At 29.7% G+C, this 26,506-nt stretch overlaps 1 protein-coding gene across 1 annotated transcript; it reads left to right on the top strand.

Moving 5' to 3' along the window:
- The first annotated feature begins 202 nt into the window (after nucleotides 1-202).
- Nucleotides 203-26,499, top strand: LOC145970203 (very long chain fatty acid elongase 4). Its single transcript, XM_083096750.1, is given in 8 exon segments — nucleotides 203-766; nucleotides 768-813; nucleotides 22,072-22,153; nucleotides 22,559-22,746; nucleotides 22,856-22,936; nucleotides 23,140-23,311; nucleotides 23,569-23,846; nucleotides 23,918-26,499. Coding segments are annotated over 8 exon segments (1,218 nt in total). The 5' UTR covers nucleotides 203-560; the 3' UTR covers nucleotides 24,083-26,499.
- The last annotated feature ends 7 nt before the right edge of the window (nucleotides 26,500-26,506 follow it).

Genomic DNA, 26,506 nt, shown 5'->3' with positions numbered 1-26,506 from the left:
ACAAAATTTACAACGAAAATGGCATCACTGTGTCCATATTTAGTTAATATAACAAGAACTTTTATAGATTCAACTAGAAAATACTAACCAAATCCTTCTGTTTGATGTAACCAAAATGCCTTCTATCAGATATGTCTTGTTGGTATAATCAAACGATTTTTCTCAGTGTACATTTTTATTCGATGATCGAATGAAAAGACGCCAATATTGCACAGGATATGAATCTTTTTCGAGTATCCAACCGATTCTCCATCCAATGCGACAAATTGTCCTGAAATCCCCTATTATATATATACACAAACACACAGAGTGTAAGCTCCCCTTAAGGGTTGTATTGATTTCTATGATGGCGGCGAGCCGGCGCCTGCACCCTCGGTGATCGGAGGAAAAGCCAGGAGTAGAGCATCGCTCCATCCTGTTTTTTTCGACGAGAAGCGCGATGTCGCGAGTGTGAAAGCTAATTGTTACAAAACGATACACGTGTGTCGTGTTACTCTCGATTCCGCAAGTTTATCGAGGGTCATTGTCGGTCGAGATCCGCGAGTGATGGTTAACGATGGATGACTGTGAACGTTGAGCAACGTCGGCTACACCTGGGATCGTTCAAGACCGACGGCGAGCTTGTGTTCCGTAGTTATGGAAATTTTCGAATGAGAGAATCGCGAATTATTAGGAGATTCTCGTACGTTGCAATTGCGGCGATTGCATCCTCGTCAAGAATTATCGCTTTGAAACGGAGGGTCGCGCGTGATCGACCTTCGGATTATCATGGATCACTCGTCGGAGAAATCAGTGGAGAGCAACGATACTTGGGTAAGAGATTCGCGAGACCGGTTTCTTATCCGTGTAATATTTGTCGAGAGTTTATTAATTTCATACGAGAGATATGTTGATTATCGTACGATTGCATAGAATGTCTAGTCATATATTTTGTAAAATATTTCCTGAAAATTCCCTAATTTTTTTAGGTATTTTTATTCAACATTCTAGGTAAAAAGAATATTTTTGAAATCTTCTCATGCAATTTTCTAAAATAAGATTTTTTATTATATTTTTTAAACTGTTTTCTAGTGCTTGTTTCCTACAAAGGAAAAATATAAAAAGAGAAAAATGATCAAAGAGAGAACTTTCTTAAAGTTTCCTTGAGTTTCTAATACAATTCTGTGCAAATTTTTTCGACTTTTTCAAATACAAAAGAAATCTCTAGAATTCCATATTTTTTATGCTCCCCTAGGGAGTAGACCCAACCAGTAGACATTATGTTACAAAGATTTCGTGTAAAATTAGTCACATTAAAGAGCGATATTTCTTAGATTGAATAAAATAGTAACGATGAAAAATTCGAACGTTATGTTAGCACAAAATTTATTAGAGGTTAAAATTGTTTAAAAATTTTTTTCTCTGAAAACGTCAATTATCTATTAAACGTCATCTGAAGAATTTGATTTTCTGATTATTTTAAGCAATAAAATATATATAATATAGCATATCTTTTATTTTTAATAGCGTATCAAAAAAAAGGTTGTGTCTAATACGTATAAATTGTGTTATAAAAAATTTAGAGAAAAAGTATTGATTTATATCTTTGCACAGAGTTCTGATAAAATATTTAATTGTGCAAGGATGATTGACGCAAATTACGGGGGATTCAGATTTATATTTTAACCCTTTCGAAAAACTGTCACTGATATTCATTCAAGGCAAATTATTATTCATTCGTAATTCTGGAGAGAGCTTACACGAAATTAACGAAAACGCATGATTCTTTCGTTACATTATACAGACTCACATCGCATCTCGTATGTTAATTAAATTCGTGTTCAATTTGAATGTTAATTGAATTTTGACATGAAAATTTTCACGCGGTTATTCAACCGTAATTGCATATAAAGGTTGCACGTACACACCTGTCACTTGTCACTTGTCCGCGAATGGCTCGTCGTCTGTAGTTTACGCTCTATCGACCAACTTGTAGCCCCTTTCGTCATTTGTTCATGCGTCTTACTTTTAATATCTCGGTCATCGACTCACGAGTGTAAGCTGTAGATTTGCCCGATTCGACGATGCATTTCCAGAATATTTATAAAATAGAATTTTATTCGCGTCATCATGTATATATTATATTTAAAATGTAAACTATGCGAATAAAATACAATAAATATATAACGATCGATACTCAACTAGTAATCGTTCGTAACGCGCATATTTCGCGGGAATGATCGACAATTTTGAACAGGAAATTATGAATCGTGCACGATTGAGGTCGCGAACTTTTGGTAATTCGCATAAACAATTTTCTTATTTAATATCCTGTTTGAGAGCGCGCAGAGTCCGAACTGCCGTCGTCACTTGACGACATTTAATGAGACGACACGAAATGTTCAAACGCGGTCAAACGCGTACTTAGTCATATGACATGTGACAGTAGAAAGCATCACAATAACTCAGGCAATTCAGCTAGATTAAAGCGACTTATGTCCACCCATGCATCATGACCGCGATTCGACTAACAAAGTTAACGCGAAAAAAAGAGATACATAAGTGTGATTTTATAAGTATAAAAAATTATAAGTATAAAAAATTATTTATTACATAAAATAAAGTTATTTATTTATATAGTTTTTCATTTTTCGTATCTTGTCGATATCCTACAAATTGCACTTTTTTAAATTTGAAAACTTATGCAAAACTATCTTTGAAATTAAAGAAAAATATATATATCTAAATTTTATATATGATTATATATGATTTTATATATTAAGTTTAATATTAATATATAATATTGATATATAATATTTTTAATATAATATTTATAAATTTTATAATGTAAATAAATTTAGTTACTTATTATATAATATAATATATTATAAAGTCAAGAGATATCAAATAGTGCTTTAAAATGTAGAATTTTTTTTTTACAATTTGAAGAAAGCCGACTGTCATATCGAATATGTGCACTTTCATCGAAGGAATTCTTCAAAATCGCTTGGTGCAAATATTACACCACTGTAAAGTCTATAATATCACTGTAAAGTCTGTGACATTTTCCGTATCGACCCTATCTCCGAGTTAAATGTTACTTTCGCTGCTTTTTTCTTTGCTAGATCCACCAGATACGTTGCGGCGGAGAAATCATTGCGATCGCAAGAGAAGAATGCTGCAATGAAAAATCTCGATCTTATATTATGAGCTTATGCTTAATATTATGCTTTTACGATCGTAGATTTTACCGCTCCATTATACTCTCTCGATATCTACTTATATTAAATCCGTAATTATATTTTTGTTTATTGTCTCGTATAAATATCGCTTTTTTATTGTAATAAAAGTTATCGAAAAATAAATAACAATTAGAATATTTGATATCGCTTCATATCATATTTTATAATAAATAATTAAATATATTTATATTATAAATATAAAATAATATATGAAATTATATATAAATTTATATAAAATTATATATAAAATTAGATATAAATTTATATATAATTAATATCATATATATAAATTTTCTATAATTTCAAAAACAACACGTGATATCTAGGACATCAACAGTAAAATACAATATGAAAATTAAAATACTATATAGATTTATATATATTTATAAATCATATACATATAAATTTTTTTAAATTTTTTAAAATAAATTTTTAAATTGAATAGAGTATGCAATTTGTAAGACATCAGCAAGATAAAAAGTGGAATACTATATGAAAAATTATATTTTATATAATTGAAAAAAATAAGAGATTAATTGAATCATATACTTAATATTCTTGCTTCTCTGTAAACAATTTTTAATTCTACCTTAAATCCCAAAAAATTAGCAAATTATTGGAAAATTTAATGAAACCAACATTTTTCAATAAACGCGTTATATCCGAGTAAATATCTGTTAAGATGAGAAATAGGAAAACTTACGCGCATTGAAATATCAGTTGTACGATTGACATTTGTACTTTGATCAAGGAAAGTTGCGCCGATGCAAAAAGAGCTAGTCATATCACGGGCGTACGCATCGCCTAGACATTGACCTCGAAAGTGAGGTGATCATGGCCAACGTTAGAGTGAGAAGAAGAAAGTGCGCCTCCAACCGGTTTGCCGTCTTACGTTATATCGCTGAATTGAAACTTGAAATGCAATTTTCTTCTTTAAACTTGAGACTCTTTCTTTGCGAAGCGATTAGTTAGTTGTTGATGTCATGCTAATGTTATAGCTATGGGACTTAAAAAGAAGGATATATTAAAATTTTGGGCACAAAACGAGTGAATAATTATTAAATAACACGCATAATTTTTAAATTTACAGGTAGAACTGGAAATTCTCTCTCTAATGAATTCCGCTGTACGATAATACTTTTATGCAACTAAAATGATATAAAACTATAATGGAACATGTACACAAGTAATACAAAATGTATTAAATATTTTACTTCATTTAAAATAATTAATATTTTCGGTATATTAAATTTCATTATTATTACTAATTATTTATTATTATTATATTATTATATTTATTATATTATTTTATTTATATTTATATTTATTTATATTTACTTATATTTATATTTATTATATTACTATATTATTTATTTACATTTTTTATTTACTTTTACAATTAATTTATTGCCGTTTTTTAATTCCTGAAAATAAAGGATTTGTGTCCAAAAATTAATGGATATTAAATTACAATGGCGTTTTTGCGAAGCAAGGTAATATGTATCAATTATATTTGTAACTTCTCCTAACAACGGTGAGAACATTTAAACGGTCGTAACATAAGCTATACGAACTTCTCTCTGAGAAGTTGTTTTCATCATTAACATTCCCCATTGGTGGAAATACAAAAAGAATATCCAATTAGAGAAATTCCAATAAAAACCAATCACTTTCACCCTATCCGTAGAAATTGTATCGGTTTAATTTTGTTTCTTTTTGTGACCGTCTACGCGACTGTTGCACTACTATGTGCGATTTGAATAATTGCAGCCATTTCTCAAACTAGAGGGTTGAAGAGAGTGAGGTGGATCTCGTGGATATCGCGTGCATTACGGTACCTGCGGTTTACATAGAAAGCGAAACTTAATAACTACAAATAAGTCGGTTTTAAGTCGGAAATATACGTGTATATGAAACTAGCGGTGAAATCATCGATCATTAGATCATATTGCCTCTCTTCAATTTCGAATGATACATGCTTTGCGATATAAAACTATCCATATATAACATTTTCTTTTCGTGCATATATATGGTATTTAATTTTTTATATATTATCAATATCTTAAATTTTATATATTATCAATATCCTAAAAATTATATATTATTTTCAAAATATAAACATGTTATTAATATTTTCAAAATTTTTCTAAGAAAAATTTATATATATATACATATATAATTCTTTATGTAATATTATAACTCGTATATATTTCACTTCTTTCGTATACTTCAATTTTTCGTCCTCACTTTTTGTGCTTTCAATGTTTTAGAAAACACTGCACTTTTTTAATTTGAAAAACGTGTGTAATTTTTAAAATTAAAGAAAATTTATATACAAATATATGTATAAATTTTATATATATAATTTTATATTTATATAATAAAAATTATACAAATATACTTATATACATATTTACACAAATATAGTAATTAATTATAATTAAAATTCTTTTGTAGGGAATTATATATGGGAAATATATGATTTTATATTATTTTAATTATATATACAATTGTGCATACATCTTTATATGTGTAAAAAATTATATATATATAAATATATATTAACATAATATATAATATAAATTTATAATTTATATAAAGAATATTATTTAAATAGAAATTTTCTTCAGTCAATATTGCCTTTCTTCGATCTTAAACGATACATGTTTTGTAATGTGAGAGAGTATCCAAGATTAAATTTTATATTTCTTATTTCACTTTTCACACGCTGTCAAGGTCGTAGAAATTGCACATTTTTTCCAATTTAACAAACGTGTATCATTAATATTTTTAAAATCGGAAAAAATTTATATATGAAGACTTTGTATGGAATTACTAAAATTTAAATAGACATTATATCATCTTAAAACGATTTGGACATGTGTTCGTATTAATATACATTCTATGAATGTCGAAGCTAGAAAGTGTTGAGACATTAATCTATTATATACTTAAGGAAGAAAATTAGGTTTCAAAGAGATTACTTTAGACTCTTGTCTTAGAGCCAATAATTACGATAGATACAGTCCTCGCCATTTCATGCAGGAGAAAGGAAATGCAACCACTCTCTAGCTAACAACTTTTCCCTTCGTTTCAAGCAGGCGTTAACTGGTTACCGTAAGAACACTGTTTGAAAGCAGTTTCACTCATCAACATATTAAATAAGTTAAAATTTTATTCTAGTAATATGCGCCTGTGTTATCTCGGTGTTATCTCTCTGTATTATCTGCGTTGGCTCTTTTTCGTCCGATTTATTTATTTTAACTTAGTTTTACTCATTAAGCCGTGATCGAATTAATTATATCGTGGATGACAATATTAGATTCGCACGCACGCATAATTATCCAAATTTGAAAATTGGGATAATTATTTTTACATCGAAAGGTTTCCTCGAGCTTTGAGCTCGAATAAATCGAAAAAATAATCACAAAGAATAATCGTGGGTTTAAAAATTCGTTATATAATTTATTCGTTATGTAATTTTTATATATTCATTCGTCTCTCGTAATTTTTAAATCAAGTCTAAAAATAGTAAAATGTCGAATAAGGGTATATTTTTGTTAAGTGAGATATACGTTTTATCTATTATTTCCAGTTCCTTTTGAACGACACAAAAGCTTGAACGGTGCCTACGAGATTGCTTTGTCTATTAGACACTTTTACGGTGTCTTTGAGTCACACATTGCTTGAGTTGTGATGTACTATACAGCTGTTTATGATCACTTTTTAAGAACAAATATTGGGTAGATTTATAGTCCGTTTTACCAACGTTGGTTAACTTTAATCATTTTTTCTGTCTTCTTAAATCATACAACGCTATTTTATAAATAGCGTCAAAGAATACTTAACAGTTGTCTGCCATGATAATTACCTATGACCGACATCTATTTTCTTAATGAGGCTGGTAATCAACGACCGGCGTTACCTTTAAAAATGATTATAATAAGATGAATGTCTTCGAGTAAAAAATTTTAAATAACTAAATGATTAGTTAAACAGTATAGTAAAGTAAAAAGTGCGTTATTGAACAATTAATCATTGTTATTAATAATTTTTATTTTTGCTTTACGTAGAAAAATAAGATTACGTATAATAAAAATTATTAATTATGTATTTATAATATAATATAATATAATATATACATAATATTGTCCGACTCTATCGCATTACATCTCGTGTGCAGATAGAGCAAGTTAATAAGAAAGTATTTTATTTTTGCGATTTTTATAATAGCTCTAATAAGAAATTAATTTTAATGAATCGAATCCATATGAATATAAATGTGTAGCGAAAAGACAGCTCAATGTTATGCGGTTGCTAAGTGCGCGACGAAGTACTAAGGTTAATAATCAAGCACTTAATTATGTATTGCGCCTAGTAACCGTGTAATAATACACTGTCACGGTTGGTCGATCTTTTTAATTAATTAATAATCATTGTAAAAATCGCAAAACAGTAGAGGACTTTTTTACTCGATTTAACTCGTTCTATCTGCATACAAGAGATGATGTGATCATTACTGGACACTGTATATATAAATTTTTATTTTTAGTACTAATGATTAATTTATTTACTTAAAGAAACTTGAAGGAATTGGGAAATTAATGACGTGGTTCGAAACTCAAAAGAAATCGATCTAGAATCTTATAAAAATAAACAAATATGGGATCCCGATATTTACGAATGACCACAAATAAATATATAAAGATAGATAAATACATTATATTGATAAAAATATATGCTTAATTGTAATAATAATATTATATATATATATATATATATATATATATATATATATATATATATATAATATTATTATTACAATTCTGGATTCAAGTACTATACTCTCTTTATCTACAGGAAATTGCATGATTTGAATTACAATAAGGATTTGAATCTTGCACGTATAAAGTATATTGACATTTAACGTGTGCGATGACTTCTCGGAAGATCTACAACGACCGACAAATATTGAAGGAGATGCCAAATATTATTCCTCTTAAATTTGTTCTTAAGCAACGTTTCATATATTTCCGTGCCAAAGCCGAAGTGTGTCAGTTATCATTTTCCTGAGAATCATGCGACATTCAAATCTCTATGACGTATTTGTCGAGTTTATTTTGTCCATTAACATGTATATAAGTTAAAACCAACGTAAGCATGACGTAAACGATAAGCAAATCAATTGAATTATCGAGTCAATTATTCTTATGGGTCGATTGTAACATTTTTTATTACAACATCTTGATTGCATTGCTGTCTGTGAAAGTGTTATCAATCAATATCAATGCTTCAAATGTCTTTTATTTAATATTTTTCTCCCTATTATTCAATTTTTCTTTCACATATAAAAATATATCACGTATAAGAAAAAGAGATACGTTAAATTAATTAATTAATATTATTTACGTGATATATTTTTCTCATATGTGATATTTTTTATATCTCGATTAATTTATATGAGTTTTATATGCGATATATTTTTATATCTCGATTAATTTTTTATTTTACTCGTGCTATTTATTTAAAAAAATTCGATTGCTCGATAAACAATCTTGTACATTGCGTTGTAAGATATAAACACATTGCTAGTGTCAATCGTGCATTTCCAAGAGTACAGAAATTTTTATTTTTTTTGTCTATCATACGACAAATATGATGGATGCATTTTTAATCATCTCGTGGATACTTATCATTATAACAGGCTTTGAAATTGTATTGCATTACTCACAGTAATTGCTAGGAATGGTAAAAGCGACCGACGTTGATTCCAATCTCTCGTTTTATAATCGTTTATTCAGCTAACTACAAAGTAGAGAGCGCTTATAAACATTATCGTCGCGATCAACTGTGTAAAACGATGAACAAGGTTGTACAACATGTGGCGTTTGTTTCAGCTTAAAAGAAATGTTCTGCTTGTTATTCATGAAGATGTGATCTGTTTGTCTAGTATAATGATTGGGAGAAATGTCGGCTCGTGAAGTGAAGAATTTCAACTTATAATATCCTAAGTAGATTTTTTGATGTAAAATGAAAAAATGCACATTGCATAGTTTCCTCAAAGGATTTATATCTCGGCCATTTCTTCGTCAAGCAAATGTGAAAAATATGTATTTCAAGATAATTTTATATCACACGTGATATTATTTCGATATTAAATAAAAATATGGTAATAATGTATAATTAAGTCAAAGTGAAAGAATAATTTATATTTTATTCGTAAATAAATAGATCGTTGTCTATTGAATACATTGCCGTCAAATGACTGAAGATTCTTATAAAAGGTTTCCCGTTACCTTTTCAAACGTGTAATTAGGATCCCTTCTTATACGTAAGCGATAGTCATAACGTCAGTTTCTATTTCTATGATAAAATATTTGCCGTAATAATGTTAACGCTTGTCAATTTTCGCAAACAGAGGAGGCATAATAAATGATATAATTATCGATAATATTAAAATATGGTACGTCTCGTTATCAAAATGGCATACCCGGTGTTTAATGGCCAAAGTGTGACACTTTCGAAACATCTATGAGAGGTTTGGGTAAGAAAAAAACGAACTCTTCTACTTTCGAAATGTTAAGAGTTTTATTGAAGCAAATTGCCAAGAGCAAGCAATGACTGTATCGCAATAAATTGTGTTCGATATCTTGTCTTAGTGTTCTCTACATTAATTTTCAATTTCGCTGAATATTTAATATTAAATTCAATTGAATATTTAGAAAAGAAGTTTTTTTGAACAAAAATGTATTTTATTTTATGGACAATTAGATCTCACAGAGATTTATTATGTAATTAAAAATGCTTATTTTATACATATATTAATACTAACTAATAGGAAGTTTTATACGAAAAAAAAGACTTTATGATGTTTTATGATTTTATTTTATTAGACACGATTGTGACATGCGATCAAAGCTTATTTGTCTCATTTTATATCGTAAAGAAAAATGACGTCTGATTTCTCCTGCTGACGTCATAATCCGTTATGGCGAGAATCATCAGGTGCCTCAATAATGCCTTAACTTTGGCCATTGGGAGAGAGTGTGACCTTATTATTTATTCAGATAAATTATTTTTGAACATAATTTATTGATTCAAAACGATAAGACAAAGAAAATGGTACCAATTATTCAGAGATATACAAAATGGGTGTCCGAATTCATTTAGATTCATAAGAAAGTGCAAAAAACAGCTAGTTATTTTAGAATCTCTTTCTATTTAAAAATAGTTTTTAAACATCCATTTAAAATAAGAAATAGAAAATAGACTTTCAAGAATGAGCATTTCTTGAAAAATTTGTTTAAATATTTATAATTTTATATTTATTTATTCTAATTTATTTAATGAAATCACATCTGCATTCTGGCATCACTGCATGGTACATTGTCAATACGAATGGTGGCAATGGGTTGGCTCTATATATTGAAGTACGAACCAGTATTCATGTGCATCCACCTTGGTGTTGAGCCTACCATTTCCTATAATGATTAAATTATTAAAATCATTTAATCTAGGACTTATTTTACAATGGACAAGTACAGTGCAATATTACACACAAATAATTTATTGATATTTAAAGCTACTATCCATATCTCGATTAATTTTTTAGGTTGCAAGAAAAATGCATTTCAAATAGAAAATAGGTAATGAAAACTATTTAAATATAAATGTAAAATAGTTTTTGAAAATTAAATGCAAAATACAAAACAAGCATTTGTATTTCCGTTTTAAATCTATGCACTTATTTCAAATAATGCACAACTCTGCAGTTATTGATATATCAATAATCAAATACGGTTAATGTCCAAAACGTGATCGAGAAGGCGATTTTTTTATGAGAAAAGTAAAAAAGATATTATTAATCTTTGAAATTTTTCAAATAAAACATCTGGAAAATAAATAAATAAATAAATAAATAAATAAATATATATATATATATATATATATATATATATATAAATGTCTGTATAAAAAATTTGTTCGCATTCTTAATTTTTTTTACAGAAGATTATTCGTTTCTTGAAATTGTTTCACAATTTTTGAGTCATTCTATACGTTTTCGTTTTTACTTTGTTCACTTTTCATCCGTGGAGCTTCATTTTATAAATCAGCGACTGTACAAAATTATAATAATGTTTCTGAAAAAGTAAAAGACGATTTCCTGTCGTGCTGTTTAATTACATCATTAAAAGATGGTGAGAACTTACATGCCCTTTGTAAACTTGTTTTACTTCGCGAAGATCCGGTCGGTCCGATTGGCAGAAAGCCAATGTACTCGAATGAAAGTTTGCTCCAGGGGGTAAATTAGCCAGATTTCTTTCACGAACGTATATATGTACACTTTCTGTTTTGTATCGCGCATTTAGTGTTTAAGTGTTAAATATGTTTAAGACAACATTTTACGTAAAATATTTCAAAATCAAAATTAATCCAGTGTTTTTCTATTCCACATTTATAAAATGTATGTATCGTTTTTGCTTTGAATATCGAACTAGTCTCTTATAAAATACCTTTTATTATTTAAAAGATAAAAATTAGAAAGTAATATATATATAATAAATAAAAATATATATATATATATATATATATATATATATATATCATTTTTTATTGTGCATATTGTAAAATATATCTTACTAAATTAACAGAAATTAAGAAAATAAATTATAATATAAATGAATTAAAGTTTAAGGGATAATATATCTTTTCCAATTTCTCAATTGTTACTTATTATGTGCTTGTTATCTATAAATATTACTAAATCAATTGCATTTGTTCAACTAAAAATTTTCTCTTTTCTGCAGATTTTTAATCAAGACTCCAGAATATTTTTATATTAATCAATCACAGAGATTCTTGTTGACAGTGATTATATGCTATATATCGCATTTGTTTTCTCCCTCGATATAACCCGGTTCTAGGTTCATTCTCTCATTCTCTTTTTTAATGCATTCTTTAGCCTGATGAAAAGGGCAGTTTGATACCTGTTTGACTGGATACGATGATACCGTATTATTGGTACCCAGTAACCCAGCTTCCAATGTGTCTCATCTGCTGAAGGCGGTCCAGACTCCCATCGGCCCACTAAGAGGCCGAGAGATCTCACACATACAACTGGTTTCGTTTCGCGCTTTTTTTTTCACCGGTTCAGGAGTCACGTGAGTCGCTACTGGTTTCACCCACATTACGGAGATATTCGGACATCGATTTCTCGATTTTGAATACTGTTATTAAAACACATATTTGCATATAAATCAATGTAACGGATAATTGTTGTATATCCAAAACGTTAAAATATGATCGAAGAGTGTGACTTGCGAATTTATAGCCTTTCTGTATATCACTAGCTTCTTCTGAACGACGGAAGATATGAACGAAATTTTATCTTGTCTCAATTGAAATGTTGATTTATATTAAATACCAGCAAAAGATGTGATAATATTCTTTTATAACTTATATTATAATACCTAGCAACTTTATTTAAAGAATTCACATTCAAAACTAGAGGAACATTGTGCATAACATAACCGAATAGTTATTCTATATTCCACGAGAAAAATGTAATGGCCGTTTAGAGGAAATCGCGTAATAGAATTAAACCACTTTAAATGTATGATATGAGATAGGACAGAAAGCAAGGTCAATACTATGCATAGAATATCAAACTTCATTTAGTTTTCCGTTCTTCCGTATACATCCCGAGTTAAAAAATTTTGTTCCTATTTTTTTTATTTAAATACTAAAAAATTTCGATTTATTTATAAAGGAGTTGAATTTCTATTTTTAAATAGATAATAAAATCCTAAATAATCTTAAATAGATAAAATAGAATAAAATAGAATAAAAATCTTAAATAATCTTAAATCAATAAGATAGAATAAAATAGAATAAAAAATCTTAAATAGATAATAAAATCTTAAATCTTAAATCTAAAAATAAAATCTTAAATCTAAAATCTTAAATAGATAATAAAAAAAACGTTGACATGATTTAAAGTACCAACATGGATGTTAGATTGAAAATTGAGATTTAAAATAGGAGAAAAACGGGAATCAACATGTATAAGAAATTCTTAATAGATAATTTTATTTTCCATATAAATTTTTCTCTCTTTTTTATTTTTTTCTTTCTTTGGAAGCTCAACTGGCTCAACTGGCTCAACTGGCTGACACGAATTGGCAACGGAAAATGTTTTGTGTCGGTCTCCTTTTTTTAATTTTTTTGGACATAGTTTTTACAAGAAATGTCCATGAAACCTGCGAATTAGTATATAGATGTAAAGCTGGTCCATTTAGGTACAAAATTATATAAATTGTGACTAGGTGAAAGGAAAAAGGAGGATAAACACGCCTTGATTCTCGTGAACTAAGTTATTTGGATTTCGGAACCGTGCTACACGTACTCAGCGAGCGGTCCATTGACCTGTTTCGACTCATTGAATTATCGTTGAGTTTTGTCTCTTCCATATCGCTTTCTCCAAAATCGCCATTTTTCTTCACGCGTTACGTTTGCTCAAATTTGGAAAAAAATTAGAAAAAAATCATTCTTCTTGTCCCAAAAGAGAAAAGTTTTACGTTTATAGCATATTATTTAGAATATAGTCTATATAAAATACAAAAAACTAACAGAGATTAAAAAACGATAAACAACAGATTTTATAGAAAAAAGCGCTTTGATAGATTTTTCTCCGTTATATTAAATATATATACATGTTTTATATTTTTATGCATTCCTAGATTATGTGATAGAGATTTAGGTATTTTATATATAAATATATTACATCTATTTTACATTTATTTTACATTATAAAATGATATAAAGTGAATGTAAAATTATGTATAATATATTACGTTTTTGATTTTTCTTACTATTGTTTCTCTATTTATGCGTATTCATGATATGACATTGAGATCAATTAAGCGCATAAAATTAACGCGCATTACCTTTTGTAACATAGTGTTTTGTAGTTAGTGATAGTTTTTGATTTATGACACTCGTTTTTCTCTAATATTTTTTGGTTTTTATGCCACAATTTATGTTATAATTGTTTTATTTAACATCTTTGTATGTACATCTTCATGTTCCTAAAACACATATGTATACATATATACATATATACATAAATGAATAATATAAATATTATTGTTTTATATTAACAATAAATCAATCACAGAAATAGTAGCGAAAATTGGCATTTTTTTAAATTTATGTCGGAAAGATAACAGTATAATACATATCCTGAAATAATAATACCCTGATAATAATATGCTAAAATTATATTATACATTAATGTTTGGAGGTTGTCTGGTGTCAAATTACATTCAAAATTTGATAATTTAAAACAGCAGATTCAAAACAGCGACTAAAATTTAATTAAGAATTTTTTAAAATTCCTTATATTTAGATAAAACTTTATATTTAAGGATTTTTTTAAAGACTGCTAATTCAATATGGCACGCAATCAAAATAATTAATAATTATAAAGTATTACTTATATTTAAAAGCGGAGATTTCCTTAATATTGGATCCACTATTTTCAAGTTTCAAATTTTGACTGCAGACTTAAACTTAGAAGCGTTAAATCCTTCTTTAAGGATGATCAACACAAAATTAAATAGTTCACGAGGTATTTTATACTTTAATTTGACATAGTTTTACGTAAATATTCATTTTTCGATTATTTTACTTCGATACTTTTATGCGTAAAATAATGAAAGGAATCAATTGGTATAAAAAACATATTTTTAAGAATATAAATTTGTAATAAGCAGACCCCTCCCACATACACATATGTTAGAGCATATTTTCTAAGCATACGCACATCGAGATTTTACGTATCGTTTGAGAAAATTGCTAAATTAATATTCTAGAGTTAACGAAAGGGAATCTTTGTACTTGTCGCGGTTGTTCGTCCTTGCCCGGACGATGCTCCAGGGCCCACTTTTCTGACACGAGGATCCTGAACCGCAAGAACGCTATGAGAAGACTTACGTAGCGGAGATGCTGCGCGACTCTCGCTTGGAAAACGAGGCTACATCAGCTACATAGCGTGTAGCAAGTGGTATCTATATATGGCGGGATGGCCCGGAAAGAGATAGATTATCCTGACACATTTTCATTCAAGGAATTCATTCGAGAAATTCTTCCGACGTTGAACACACCCTTTTATCTGTCATGTAAATCGACAGATTTCGCGTATCTCAGCGATCGGTTGTGTGCGATATGACGATATTTTAATTGCATATATAATAAATTTTTGATGGCAAAACCTTACTTATCAAAGAAGATATTGAGGCCGACTCGATTGTGCTGAATCGGCAGGCTTATGACAAACAATGCATTGATTGATCAATGTAAAGTCATGAATTTTTGTTACTTTAATTGAATTGTGTTCTTACCGTTTAACGCGATATGTTTGGAACATATTATATCGTATTTTTCGTTAAAACTCAAATAAAACTCTTTAAAGGTGAGATCTAGTTTTAAATGATGAACATAGAATAAATACAGTAAAGCTTTTTCTCGAGTAATTGCTCCTCAACTGGATTACCGTTACATTGAAGTATCTCTCAAAACTGAACTGTTTAACGTATTAAGTAAAAATGAACGTAAATTAGGATAATCGAAGATTCGTTTGCAATAAAATGAAATTAAGGTATCACGAACAATAAAACAATAAATAAAGTTAGAATATTTGAGTCTAGAAATTATGTATTTTCTTTTTCTTTTTCGTACATTAATAAAATATTATATATCTTGAAACTTAATATTTCATTATTTGCGAAACTATCATAATAATTCTCTATATAATTTGTATAATATTTATGATGTTATAATAATATATTTACTTCAATCTCGCAGAATTAAATTTAAATTTCGAATGCAAGTCAATTCGAAATAGAAATAAAAGATATTAAGATTTTTTAAAATATTGTTATAGAAAAATATATTATATATATTTATATATACACGAAATAATTTAATTATTACTTCTTACAATATATATTTCATAAATATTATACATTATATATATAATTAAATAAATATTATTAAAAATATAAAGTATGAATAAAAAATTTTAAATAAATAAAGTGATAAAGTATAGATACATATGCAAATTATAATGTATCTAAATTTTTATCACTACTCATTAATTTTGTATATCAAACACTCGTTGCTTTCCTTATTTAATAATTTATAATATTTAATTAATAATTAATTTACTTTTTTCTCTTCTTCTCTCTTATTTATATACATAATATAATTTTATTATATAGATATACATATAAATATATATTTAAAATCAAATCAGATAAAGTATCCAGTAAAATATTAGCGAATGCTTCAGGAAATTGGAATTCCTGCTTAATCTATTCTGACATCTTATCTCTTACTCGCCTTCTATTAGCATCTCTAGGAAGCTTAGTTTAATTTTACGTACGTTTCAATCGCACCATACAAGCTTATCAGTTCGCGGGCGGAAGTAGAAATCGCAGAGGCGAGTGTTCTCCGCTCGCGGGTCCGATCTCGCGCGAAGAGGGGCCGCCAGACGGTGACGGTCAGAGGGTGGGATACACCTCGATCGCGGGGATCCTCGCCTTGACCGATCTCGGTCGATCTATCCCCACGATCGATTCCCACCACGCGCACGTGGTTTTGGCCTCGTTTACGTCCTACATCCGCGGGCACGATACCACCTCCGACGTGCCCGACGATCCACCACCAGGAATCTTTCGGTGACGCGGATAGCACCAAAGTTATAAAGTGGACCGGCTAAGCTGGTAAACGGCGCTGCCACTTTGTCGAGCGACCACGACGTGCCACGCTCCCCCCGGCTTTGAAAGGAGAGGAGGATAAGCACTTTTCGGCGGGCACCTCGCGCGGTGTCGTCCTCTGAAGCGCACGGTCGTCGTGCCATGTCATTCTAACGTAAAAGTCGCGGGTGCGGTTAATCATCGATATTCCCGGAACGATATTCTGGAACGCCATTTCGCTCCCGTTGTAGAAGAAGAGGGTCCCGATCACTTGATTTTAAGACATTCTTGACTAAAGACCCGTGTGTATCAGGTAAGATAGTCTCATCTGATCTTTAAGGAAAAAATCCTAAGTAAATCCTAAATAATTTTTTGATAAAATTGGCAATTTTGCGATATGGCAAGAGTCTCTTTACCGGATTTTTAAGGATATTTTTTGTCAGTACAGAGCGTATGTCCTACATATTTTTACAAAATATATTTAAAAAAAATATATATATATATAATATATATTAAAATATATATAAAAATTATTTCAATATAATTATAATAATTAATAATTAATTAATAATTATTTAATTTTCTAGAAAAAATTCTAAGTGATTCTTTAATAACTTTGGTAATTTTGCGATATGGCAAGAGTCTCTTCTTCATTGGGTTGTTAAAGGCGTTTTTCGTTAGTACAAATATTTGAAAAAAATATATTAAAAAGAAATATATATATATACAGGGTGTTCCCGGGTTAAATGGCCAAACTTAAAATATAATATAAAATATAAATAAAATATAATTCTGTAACTTAACAAGTCGATATCTCTTGAACGAAGCGTTTGCGAGTAAACTTCCAGAGGAAATTTTTGCTTGTTTTGAGGTCCCAAATTTATATTTTAAGTTTGGCCATTTAACCCGGGAACACCCTGTATATATATATATATATATATTTTTTAAATTATATTAAAATATATATAAAAATTAAACAAGAATTTTTACGTTTGAAATATTAATTATTAATGAAATACTATAAATATTAATGAAATATTTATGATAAAATTGCAAGTAATGGAAATAAGGTTCTCATTTTTAAACCCATATCACAAAAGTGTCCATATATCGCGAAATATAACATTGGTAGGATGATTTTCCTAAGAGGTAAAACAGAAATTTGTAGTAAAATTCGAGCTCTGAAGCTGAAGATCGAAAAACAGTACCGTGATGAAAAAATATGCTTCAACAGTGGATAATGATCTACTTAATTTGAAATATAATGTCGCAATACGTCACTTGGAAATTGTGCCATTGTCAGCAAAGCTACATATTGGTCCTTGAAAATTTCGAATAATTATTTGTTTTAACAGAATGATTAGAATGTAATTACGTCAATTATTATAATTTTTTTATGATAAACGCACATACCTATTGCAATATTAACCGTTTGAATGCCACGGACTTTTATAGAAACTCGATCGAAAAATGCCAAGTGGCGCGATAGCGCTCGTCTAATTCCGAGTTGAAAAGAGCTCAGCGGCGCGATAGCGCTGTTTTTTACTTATAAGCAATAATTATTATCCAGAGTGTATACTACCGGGAAAAACCTAGAGGACCTGGAATTCTCAGGGATTTTTGTTTTAACCTGGAAAATTGGGGAATTCTTATGGAATTTTATTAAGACTCAGGGAATTTTTTAAAAACTACTTCTTTGATCATTTTTTTTTTTATATTGTAAGTGTAAATTCGCTCTGTGTAGAATATCTCGAGCGATATCGAGCGTCTATTGCAGAGCAAGAAGCTTAAAAAAAGAAAAAACACTTTAGAAAAAATTAGAAAAGAAGCGTATATAAGAATTTTAGAGAATGCCCAAAAAGAGGCGAATGCTCTTGAAGAACAGATTCAAGCATTAAAAAAATAGATTTATATATGTATATATATACATATATATATATACATACATATATATACATATATGTATACATATATTTATATATGTACATATATATATATATATATATATATATATACATACATAATAAAATTTTTGTGTTGTCCAAATTTTATTAAAATATTAAAATGTTTTTTTTTTTTTTCAATTTATGTTAAAAGTTTACGTACGATAAACTTATTTTAATTTTACCTGGAATTTTAAACAAAAATACCTGAAAAATCATGGAATTCTCAGGGAACTTATCTTCAAGATTTGAGTGTACACCCTGTTATCTTTCCAAATTTAGTGTTACTCTGACATTCCTTTGAACATAAGTAGTAAAAGTACTATTTAAGTCACACGATTCGATAAAAATCGAGCGTGCAGTTACTGTGAATTTACAAATTGATGCGCTGGCACTTTTGGGTACTGGACGGGGGTAGCTGGCACTCAAACGGTTAAGTTTAGCTAAAAGCTTAAACTCATTACACATAGTTTTTGCAATATGAATAAAAAATACATTAAAATGTATGCAAAAATTTTTGCACCTGAAGTTTTAAATGAGTTTTGATGAAATATTTATAATCTTTCTCTCTCTCTTTCTCTAAAAGAGATTAAGGAAAAAAGTTTCTCTTACAAGGTTTTTACAAATTTATCGAAAATCATATATACATATATGTGAATTATATATAATTGTGTATTATAATATAACTTTCATTGTACTTTATTATCGTCTGTATGATTCGCGGCACGATTACTTTCATTACGCACGGCATGCGATTCTTAATGAAAAGCAGGATGAATTTTAATTAAAAATTTCATAGATTTCTCTTATTTGTGCTTCTCTTTAGCAGCATCGCAATGAAAACGTTCGTTTTTTCGCTGTCATATATCATATGATAATTAATGGTATTACATTTTAATAATGACATTAATCAATTTACACTTTAAACCGATCGTATGAAATGATTAATCGCGTTTTTTCATCGCGTGTGATGCGAGTTCACTTTTATATAAATAATAATTGCTTCCGTCCGAGATAATTAAACACTGATTTTAATCCGTCATTGTTTGAAAAATAACTTTCTGATATGTACAAAATCATTTATATTGTAATCATTATAATGTATATGTAATCATTGAAATTCGCCGAATCAATTCGTGAGCAAACATGATAAACTTAAAATTATAGACGATTTAAATTTGACTTTCTGAGAAAAACGTGCTTTTTTTCCTCTTATTCAGGTTCACAAACTTTCACATCTTTTTTCAATCATTATCCACGAGGATTTTGAAAGTTTACATGTGATTTTAATTATTATTAATTCTTCTTCTTGCGAATAGAAATTAGTTTGATTTTTGAAAAAAAAGATATATAAAGGAATATGTATAATCAAGGAAAATATTAAGGAAAATATAATTTCTTAAAATTAACATTAATGCATAATATTAAATAAAATTAGGAAAATAAAGATTTAATATATCATATCATAATCATATGATGTGACATATTAAATAGTACGCGTTTGTTGATTGCATGAAATTGTTATTATGATTATTGTGCATAATTGCTGAGATGTAAATATGCGGTATGTCACAACAATCTGTTTTTGTGTGTTCCATAAAATCTCAAATTCTAAAATTCCATCATATTTCGCGAGGTTTTTCTCGCAATCGGTGAGACCACTTTTTATCGATAGATTCTCATTCTATCTTGAGTAATACATTTTTCCGAAATATTTCATTCCTCTTTGAAGCGATAGATCCATCTTTGCGATCGCAAAAGGATTTTGCTTGTCGCTGCATCAATCGCGACATGAATCTTTGTTAACACAATAACTCACTCTTGTGCCAAAAATTCAATACAAAACTCCCTCAATGAAAGTAACTTTCCTCGGAAGATATTTTAGTTGATAGATGATCGATTTGCTCAACAACAAGTTGCTCAAAGGAGAGAAGTGTTCATCGGAACATGTTTATAGCGAGATAGTGGTAATAGTTTTCTTCGGAGCGTGAAAGTTATGTTCTACGATGCGAACGGCCAAGTGAATGACCGAATAATGTGCATCGAGGAAATTGCTATTAAAGAGATTAATTATATACTAATAAATGCATACGTATCGCAAGTTCCTTTGAATCGATCAACACTTTATACAATATGGATATGTCATTGTTACGTGCCTTAATTCTTGTCGCACAATTTTTTTTTACTATTCCTGGTCACATGGGTTCCAATGTTGTCGCAGTTTTAATTGTTTTAAAACGTAAAAAATCTATAAAAAATTTATATATCTCCAAAAATTTATATAAAGAGTCTATATAAAAACAAATAAATATAAAAAATATATTTACACATATTTTCTTTTTCTTGTATAAATTATATATACAAAAGAAATAGGAAGAATGATTAAAAAATAATTCTTGCATTATCTTCTTTTAATGAAATAAATGAATTCTGTAGAAATCTGAAAAATTGCTTATATGTAATCATATGAGCAATATTAAATCTATGTATGAGCAATTTTTATTCATTTCTTCAAATATCACTTTCTCTAAAAAAAAAATTATGCAAAAATTATTCTTTTTATTTTTCAATTTTCCTTCCTTTCAGTTTTCCTGTAATTACAAACAAAAAATTATAGAAAAATAAGAGAAAGAAAACATGTATAGACATATTTTTAAATTTGATCGTATGTTATATATATCACTTTTTCCTACGGAAAATGGCGTTAAAATAAACGAATTAAAATTATTACATTCATATGTAAAATGTCGATTTCTTTTTATGAGTCACGCATATTTCATGAGCGCTTGTTTCGCGATGTCGCTGAATTTGCTACGTCAGTAAAAATCGTTGTCGGCGACAAAGTACTTGACTACGCGGTTTCGTCGATGGGCAAATAGTGGTCTTGTTCCGATATCTTGCGCCTAAGCTCGAAGTATTCGGTCAAGGTGGTACTGAAAGATGAGGTATATGACAATAGAAAGCGGCCATTCTATTAACATTATTTGCCGCTGTGAACCTGCGGGGCAACCTATCACTTCTCGACAGTGTATGATTAAAGCCGAGAATGTGACTTGACGCATCGGTTGTCCCGTATGTAAGCCGTAAATGCAAGTTCATTCGCAAGGCGTTTACGGATTTGAGAATGATGAATTCTTCGTGTTGTTGCAGGCGATGGCGAGCCTCATTAATTCGACGACACAACTCATCAGCGATGCATACGACTACTACCTCTGGACGCTGTCCCTCGCAGGTAATTTTTTTATGGTATTTCAATTGTAATATTTGTTTCTTTATTGTTTCTCTCCTGTAACATCGCGCGTAGGTGTATTTAATAAATATTTACAATCTTTGATAAATATTTACAAATAAAACAAATTAATTTAAATATTATTAACATATTTGTGCGTGTATTAATATTTAATTATGTAAATAGTAAGTATTCTAATTATGAGAAATCTACGCAAGAGATGTTAATATAAATTTATGAAAAAAATTAAAAATTATTTTATTTTATAGAAAATTATATCACATAAATATATAACAGAAAAATTTTCTTAATAAATATTGTTATATTGTAAATAAATATTTAAAAAATAAATTATATATTTTAAATAAATACAAAAAATATCGTAAAATGTTATAACTTGCTTCTTAGACGAGAGGACGAGAGGATGGTTACTGGTTGATTCGCCGAAACCAACGTTACTATACACGTTATTATATCTCCTCATTGTTTGGGCGGGTCCGAAGGTCATGAAGAAGCGGAAAGCTTTCAAATTAACATGGGCACTGGTGCCCTACAACCTTGCCATGGCCTTGCTTAATGCTTATATTGCCATTCAAGTGAGTATACTATTTCCTGTCTCGGGCAACGAGAAAATATCATTTCATTTATTTTCACGTATCCACTTTCACTAGACGGAAAGTGCGCTTCATCGATATCTCTTTGCAGTTGTTCGTAGCATCCACGAGATTACGATACAGTTACGTGTGTCAGCCAATAAGGCACATTACGCGCCCCGATGAACTTCAGGTAAGAAATTTTGGAGAGAAACTTTCTTTTCTACATCTTTACATCTCAAATTGATTTAAAAAAATTTTTTATTAAAAGTAAAATTTTTTTGTACTTTCTTTTTTTCATTGAAATAAATTATAAGTTAATAGAAAAGTTTTTAAGCCATGTATGAAGTTGCAAGAAGAAGCTATTCAAGAATACTGATGCTTTTTACGTTACAGATTGCTCACGCAGTTTGGTGGTACTACTTTAGCAAACTTTTGGAATTTTGCGACACTTTCTTCTTCATCTTGCGGAAGAAGGACAATCAGTTGAGCTTCCTCCACGTTTATCATCACTCCACCATGTTCTCGTTGTGGTGGATCGGTATCAAATGGGTGCCGAGCGGATCTAGTAAGTGCTTGGTTTATCTCCCCATTAATATTAATTTATTATAATAGTTGGGTGATTTCTTACGGTGACTTGCCAAACTTGCTAAAAGCAACCCAACAGATGTTTTATTATTAGATTGATTAGAATAAACTTATCTGTCTTTTTAGAATATTTTTCTAAGATTTAATTATATCATATTGGAATAAAAAAGTCGCTTTATTCACTCGCAATAAAAGAGACTCGATCATGTTCCTCTTGTCATTTACGCATGTCTACAGCTTTCCTGCCAGCGATGGTGAACAGTTTCATCCACGTGCTGATGTACTCGTACTACGGGCTCGCCGCGTTAGGTCCCTCGGTGAGCAAGTATCTCTGGTGGAAGAAGTACTTGACGATCCTCCAGCTCATTCAGTTTACAACCGCTCTGATTCTGGGCATTAATGGCATTCGGTCGGGATGCGACTTCCCGCTCTGGATGCAGTACGCACTTGTGATCTACATGCTCTCCTTCATCGTCCTCTTTGGGAACTTCTACGCCAAAGCTTACATCGCGAAGGTCAGTCTTTGAATCCTCGATGGACTCCGGACTCTACGACTGACGCAAATATCATCAATGTTTGTTTGCAGGGTAAACAGGTGTATGCGGAAAAGCGGTTGGAGAGGCTAAAAGCCAAGGAGAAGTTGATGAATATGCAGCTAAGTGCTGATGCAACGCTCAGCAACGGTGCAGCAATCGCGAACGGACACGCGAACGGTTACACGAACGGCGTGACCAAGAGGAAGACCCAATGAATCTTCCTCTGAGAATCTTTCCTTATCGAGAACCCGACGATACACGACGCTCGCGACGCACGATAAAAATAGTCACAGACGTTAGTAATATTGCATAATCGGCGACGGTCAGTGTCGACGTTAGTTTATAACATAGGAAAAAGGAAGGAAAAAGAGAAAAAGAGAATCGGGGATATACTATTTAGAGATACTATTTAGAGATTGTGTTCGTGAGCAAACGTGATTCCAAAGTTATCGATACGCGATTTCTCCCTCATCTCAGTTCAATCAACTGTACATTCGCGGCATGACGCTGATTTCTCAGCACGACTACATGTACATATTAAAGAATACATACACGCCGGAGGCGCTCTGGAACTGGAGTACTTAGTGATTAGCGCAACAGGTCTCATACATCTTAAGAGGAGACCTGAAGCGTGAGAGGTCTACATAGATATCAAAATACGGTCAAAAGAAAACAATCTTCTTTTAAAAGTCGGAGTAAACAAGCTCGAGAAACCTTTCTCTACAATTAAGATTATTTAAATTGAGAAAAATAATAACAAGAAGAGAGATAAATAAATAGACTGAAGGAAGGTCTAATTCTCTGGGGATGGCCAGACAGAAAGAAATCATTAACGAAAAACTTTTAATAGAAGGGTGTCTCTCTTTTCTCCGTTTTGTTTGTCGCGGGAAGTTACATTCGCTGTAATAAAACAAAAGGAGAAGTCCTATTCGAAATTTTTAACGCGCTCGATTCTCTGAAATGTTTGTAGTGAAATATATGCGAAATATCACACTTGTGTTCGGACGATTGATTCGATTAAAAAATAAAAAAGTAAATGATAGGTTCAAAGTAACAATTACTAAGTGACAAATATAAGATAAGGCGCGATAATTGGAGCGCAAGAGAAAAAACTTTGTTATTAATGTATCCTAAACTATTTAATTTCGTTAAAATATAAATAAATACTTTAGTAAATATTTTATTAAATATTTTAGAATATATTAATAAGAAAAAAATTTGCGCTCCAATTGTTTTGATTCTTATTCTTACTTGTCAATTTTATCGTTACTTAGTAATTGATTGAATTAAATTTCGCGAACGGTATCACAAATGAATCTTGTATGCATAAACATTTAGAAATGTATCAATAACACGCGGAAAGCCTATGATATAATTAATTTTCAACTGATTCGCACGCAGAATAGAGATTCGCGGGAGATGTATAAAAATCCGACCATTTTTATTAAACGATTACACATTTGGATAAACGATAGATTTCTTATTCGTTTCTAAACGACGTATATTTTTTAACAAAAACAACGTAACTCGATCGGTTAGACGCAGATTTTTATACACTTTTCTACAACGAGTAATCCAGGTGTGTACATATGCAAATGAGGCGTTTTTGTCGCAGTAAGAATTACGATAGCAGTAAAAAAAAATTGTAGAAGCAGAGAGAAAAATTTGCAGAGAAACAGGGAAAACGTTTATATCACAACATGTTTTCTCTCATTCGCGTAGAATCTGCTTTTCATCCACGGTGCAATTTACATTTTTATCCTCGGAACAGATATAGCCTTTGCATAAGTTACGAGATAATCATTAGCGATGATGGCTCGTTATTATTTGCGCGAATTGTATGTTTCCTCCTAATATACATACTTCTCAATCTCTTTTAGTAATTATATTATTATTAATGTGTTTATTTCATTATCCACATATACATACACACACACACACACACACACACAATGTAACGGATGATGCAATTGTTATAAAAGTGGCATTGCTGCGCAATGTTTAAACGAAAAAAAATGCATTATGTTAATTCTTTACGATTCACGTTTATTTCTCTGTCCTTTCTATATAAAGTTTTCCATTAATATTCAATTTCTAATCGTTAAATATTACGAAATAATTTTTCTTTGTGTTCTTGATTAAATGTTAAATGAAATAATTTCTTTTCGTATACATATTGTATAATTATATTTATTGTACACATAATATATACAAATATATATATAAAATAAAACTTTCCCTAATTTAAAAAACGAGCAGTATATCATGGAATTAAGAAAATTGCACTAGACACATGATGACAACTAAATGCAATTAACTCTATGACATAATCTTTTATGATATAACGATATACAATTATAAAAGACGAAGCATCGAGGAAATGATTAAACAGTTTGATTCGACAGTACGAATGAAATGAAATACATGTTTAATTCCATTGATTGTTTTTCTCCTATTTATTAATCCAGTGTTATTTATACAACATAAAAAATCTTATTAATAATAATTTTTATATAGGAATAATTCTCTCACATGGAAAATATGACATATATGACATATATGACATACATGACTGAACTTTACGGTCAGTCACAATTTGCATATTTTATATTTCTTCCTATATATTAAAGAAGTTTTCC

Source organism: Camponotus vicinus, unplaced genomic scaffold (assembly GCF_025532165.1).
Source record: "Camponotus vicinus isolate PSW18456_S1 unplaced genomic scaffold, iyCamVici1.0 SCAF_4, whole genome shotgun sequence".
NCBI lineage: Eukaryota > Metazoa > Arthropoda > Insecta > Hymenoptera > Formicidae > Camponotus > Camponotus vicinus.
Note: the sequence above shows the minus strand (reverse complement) of the source record. Positions and strands in the feature narration are given on the sequence as shown.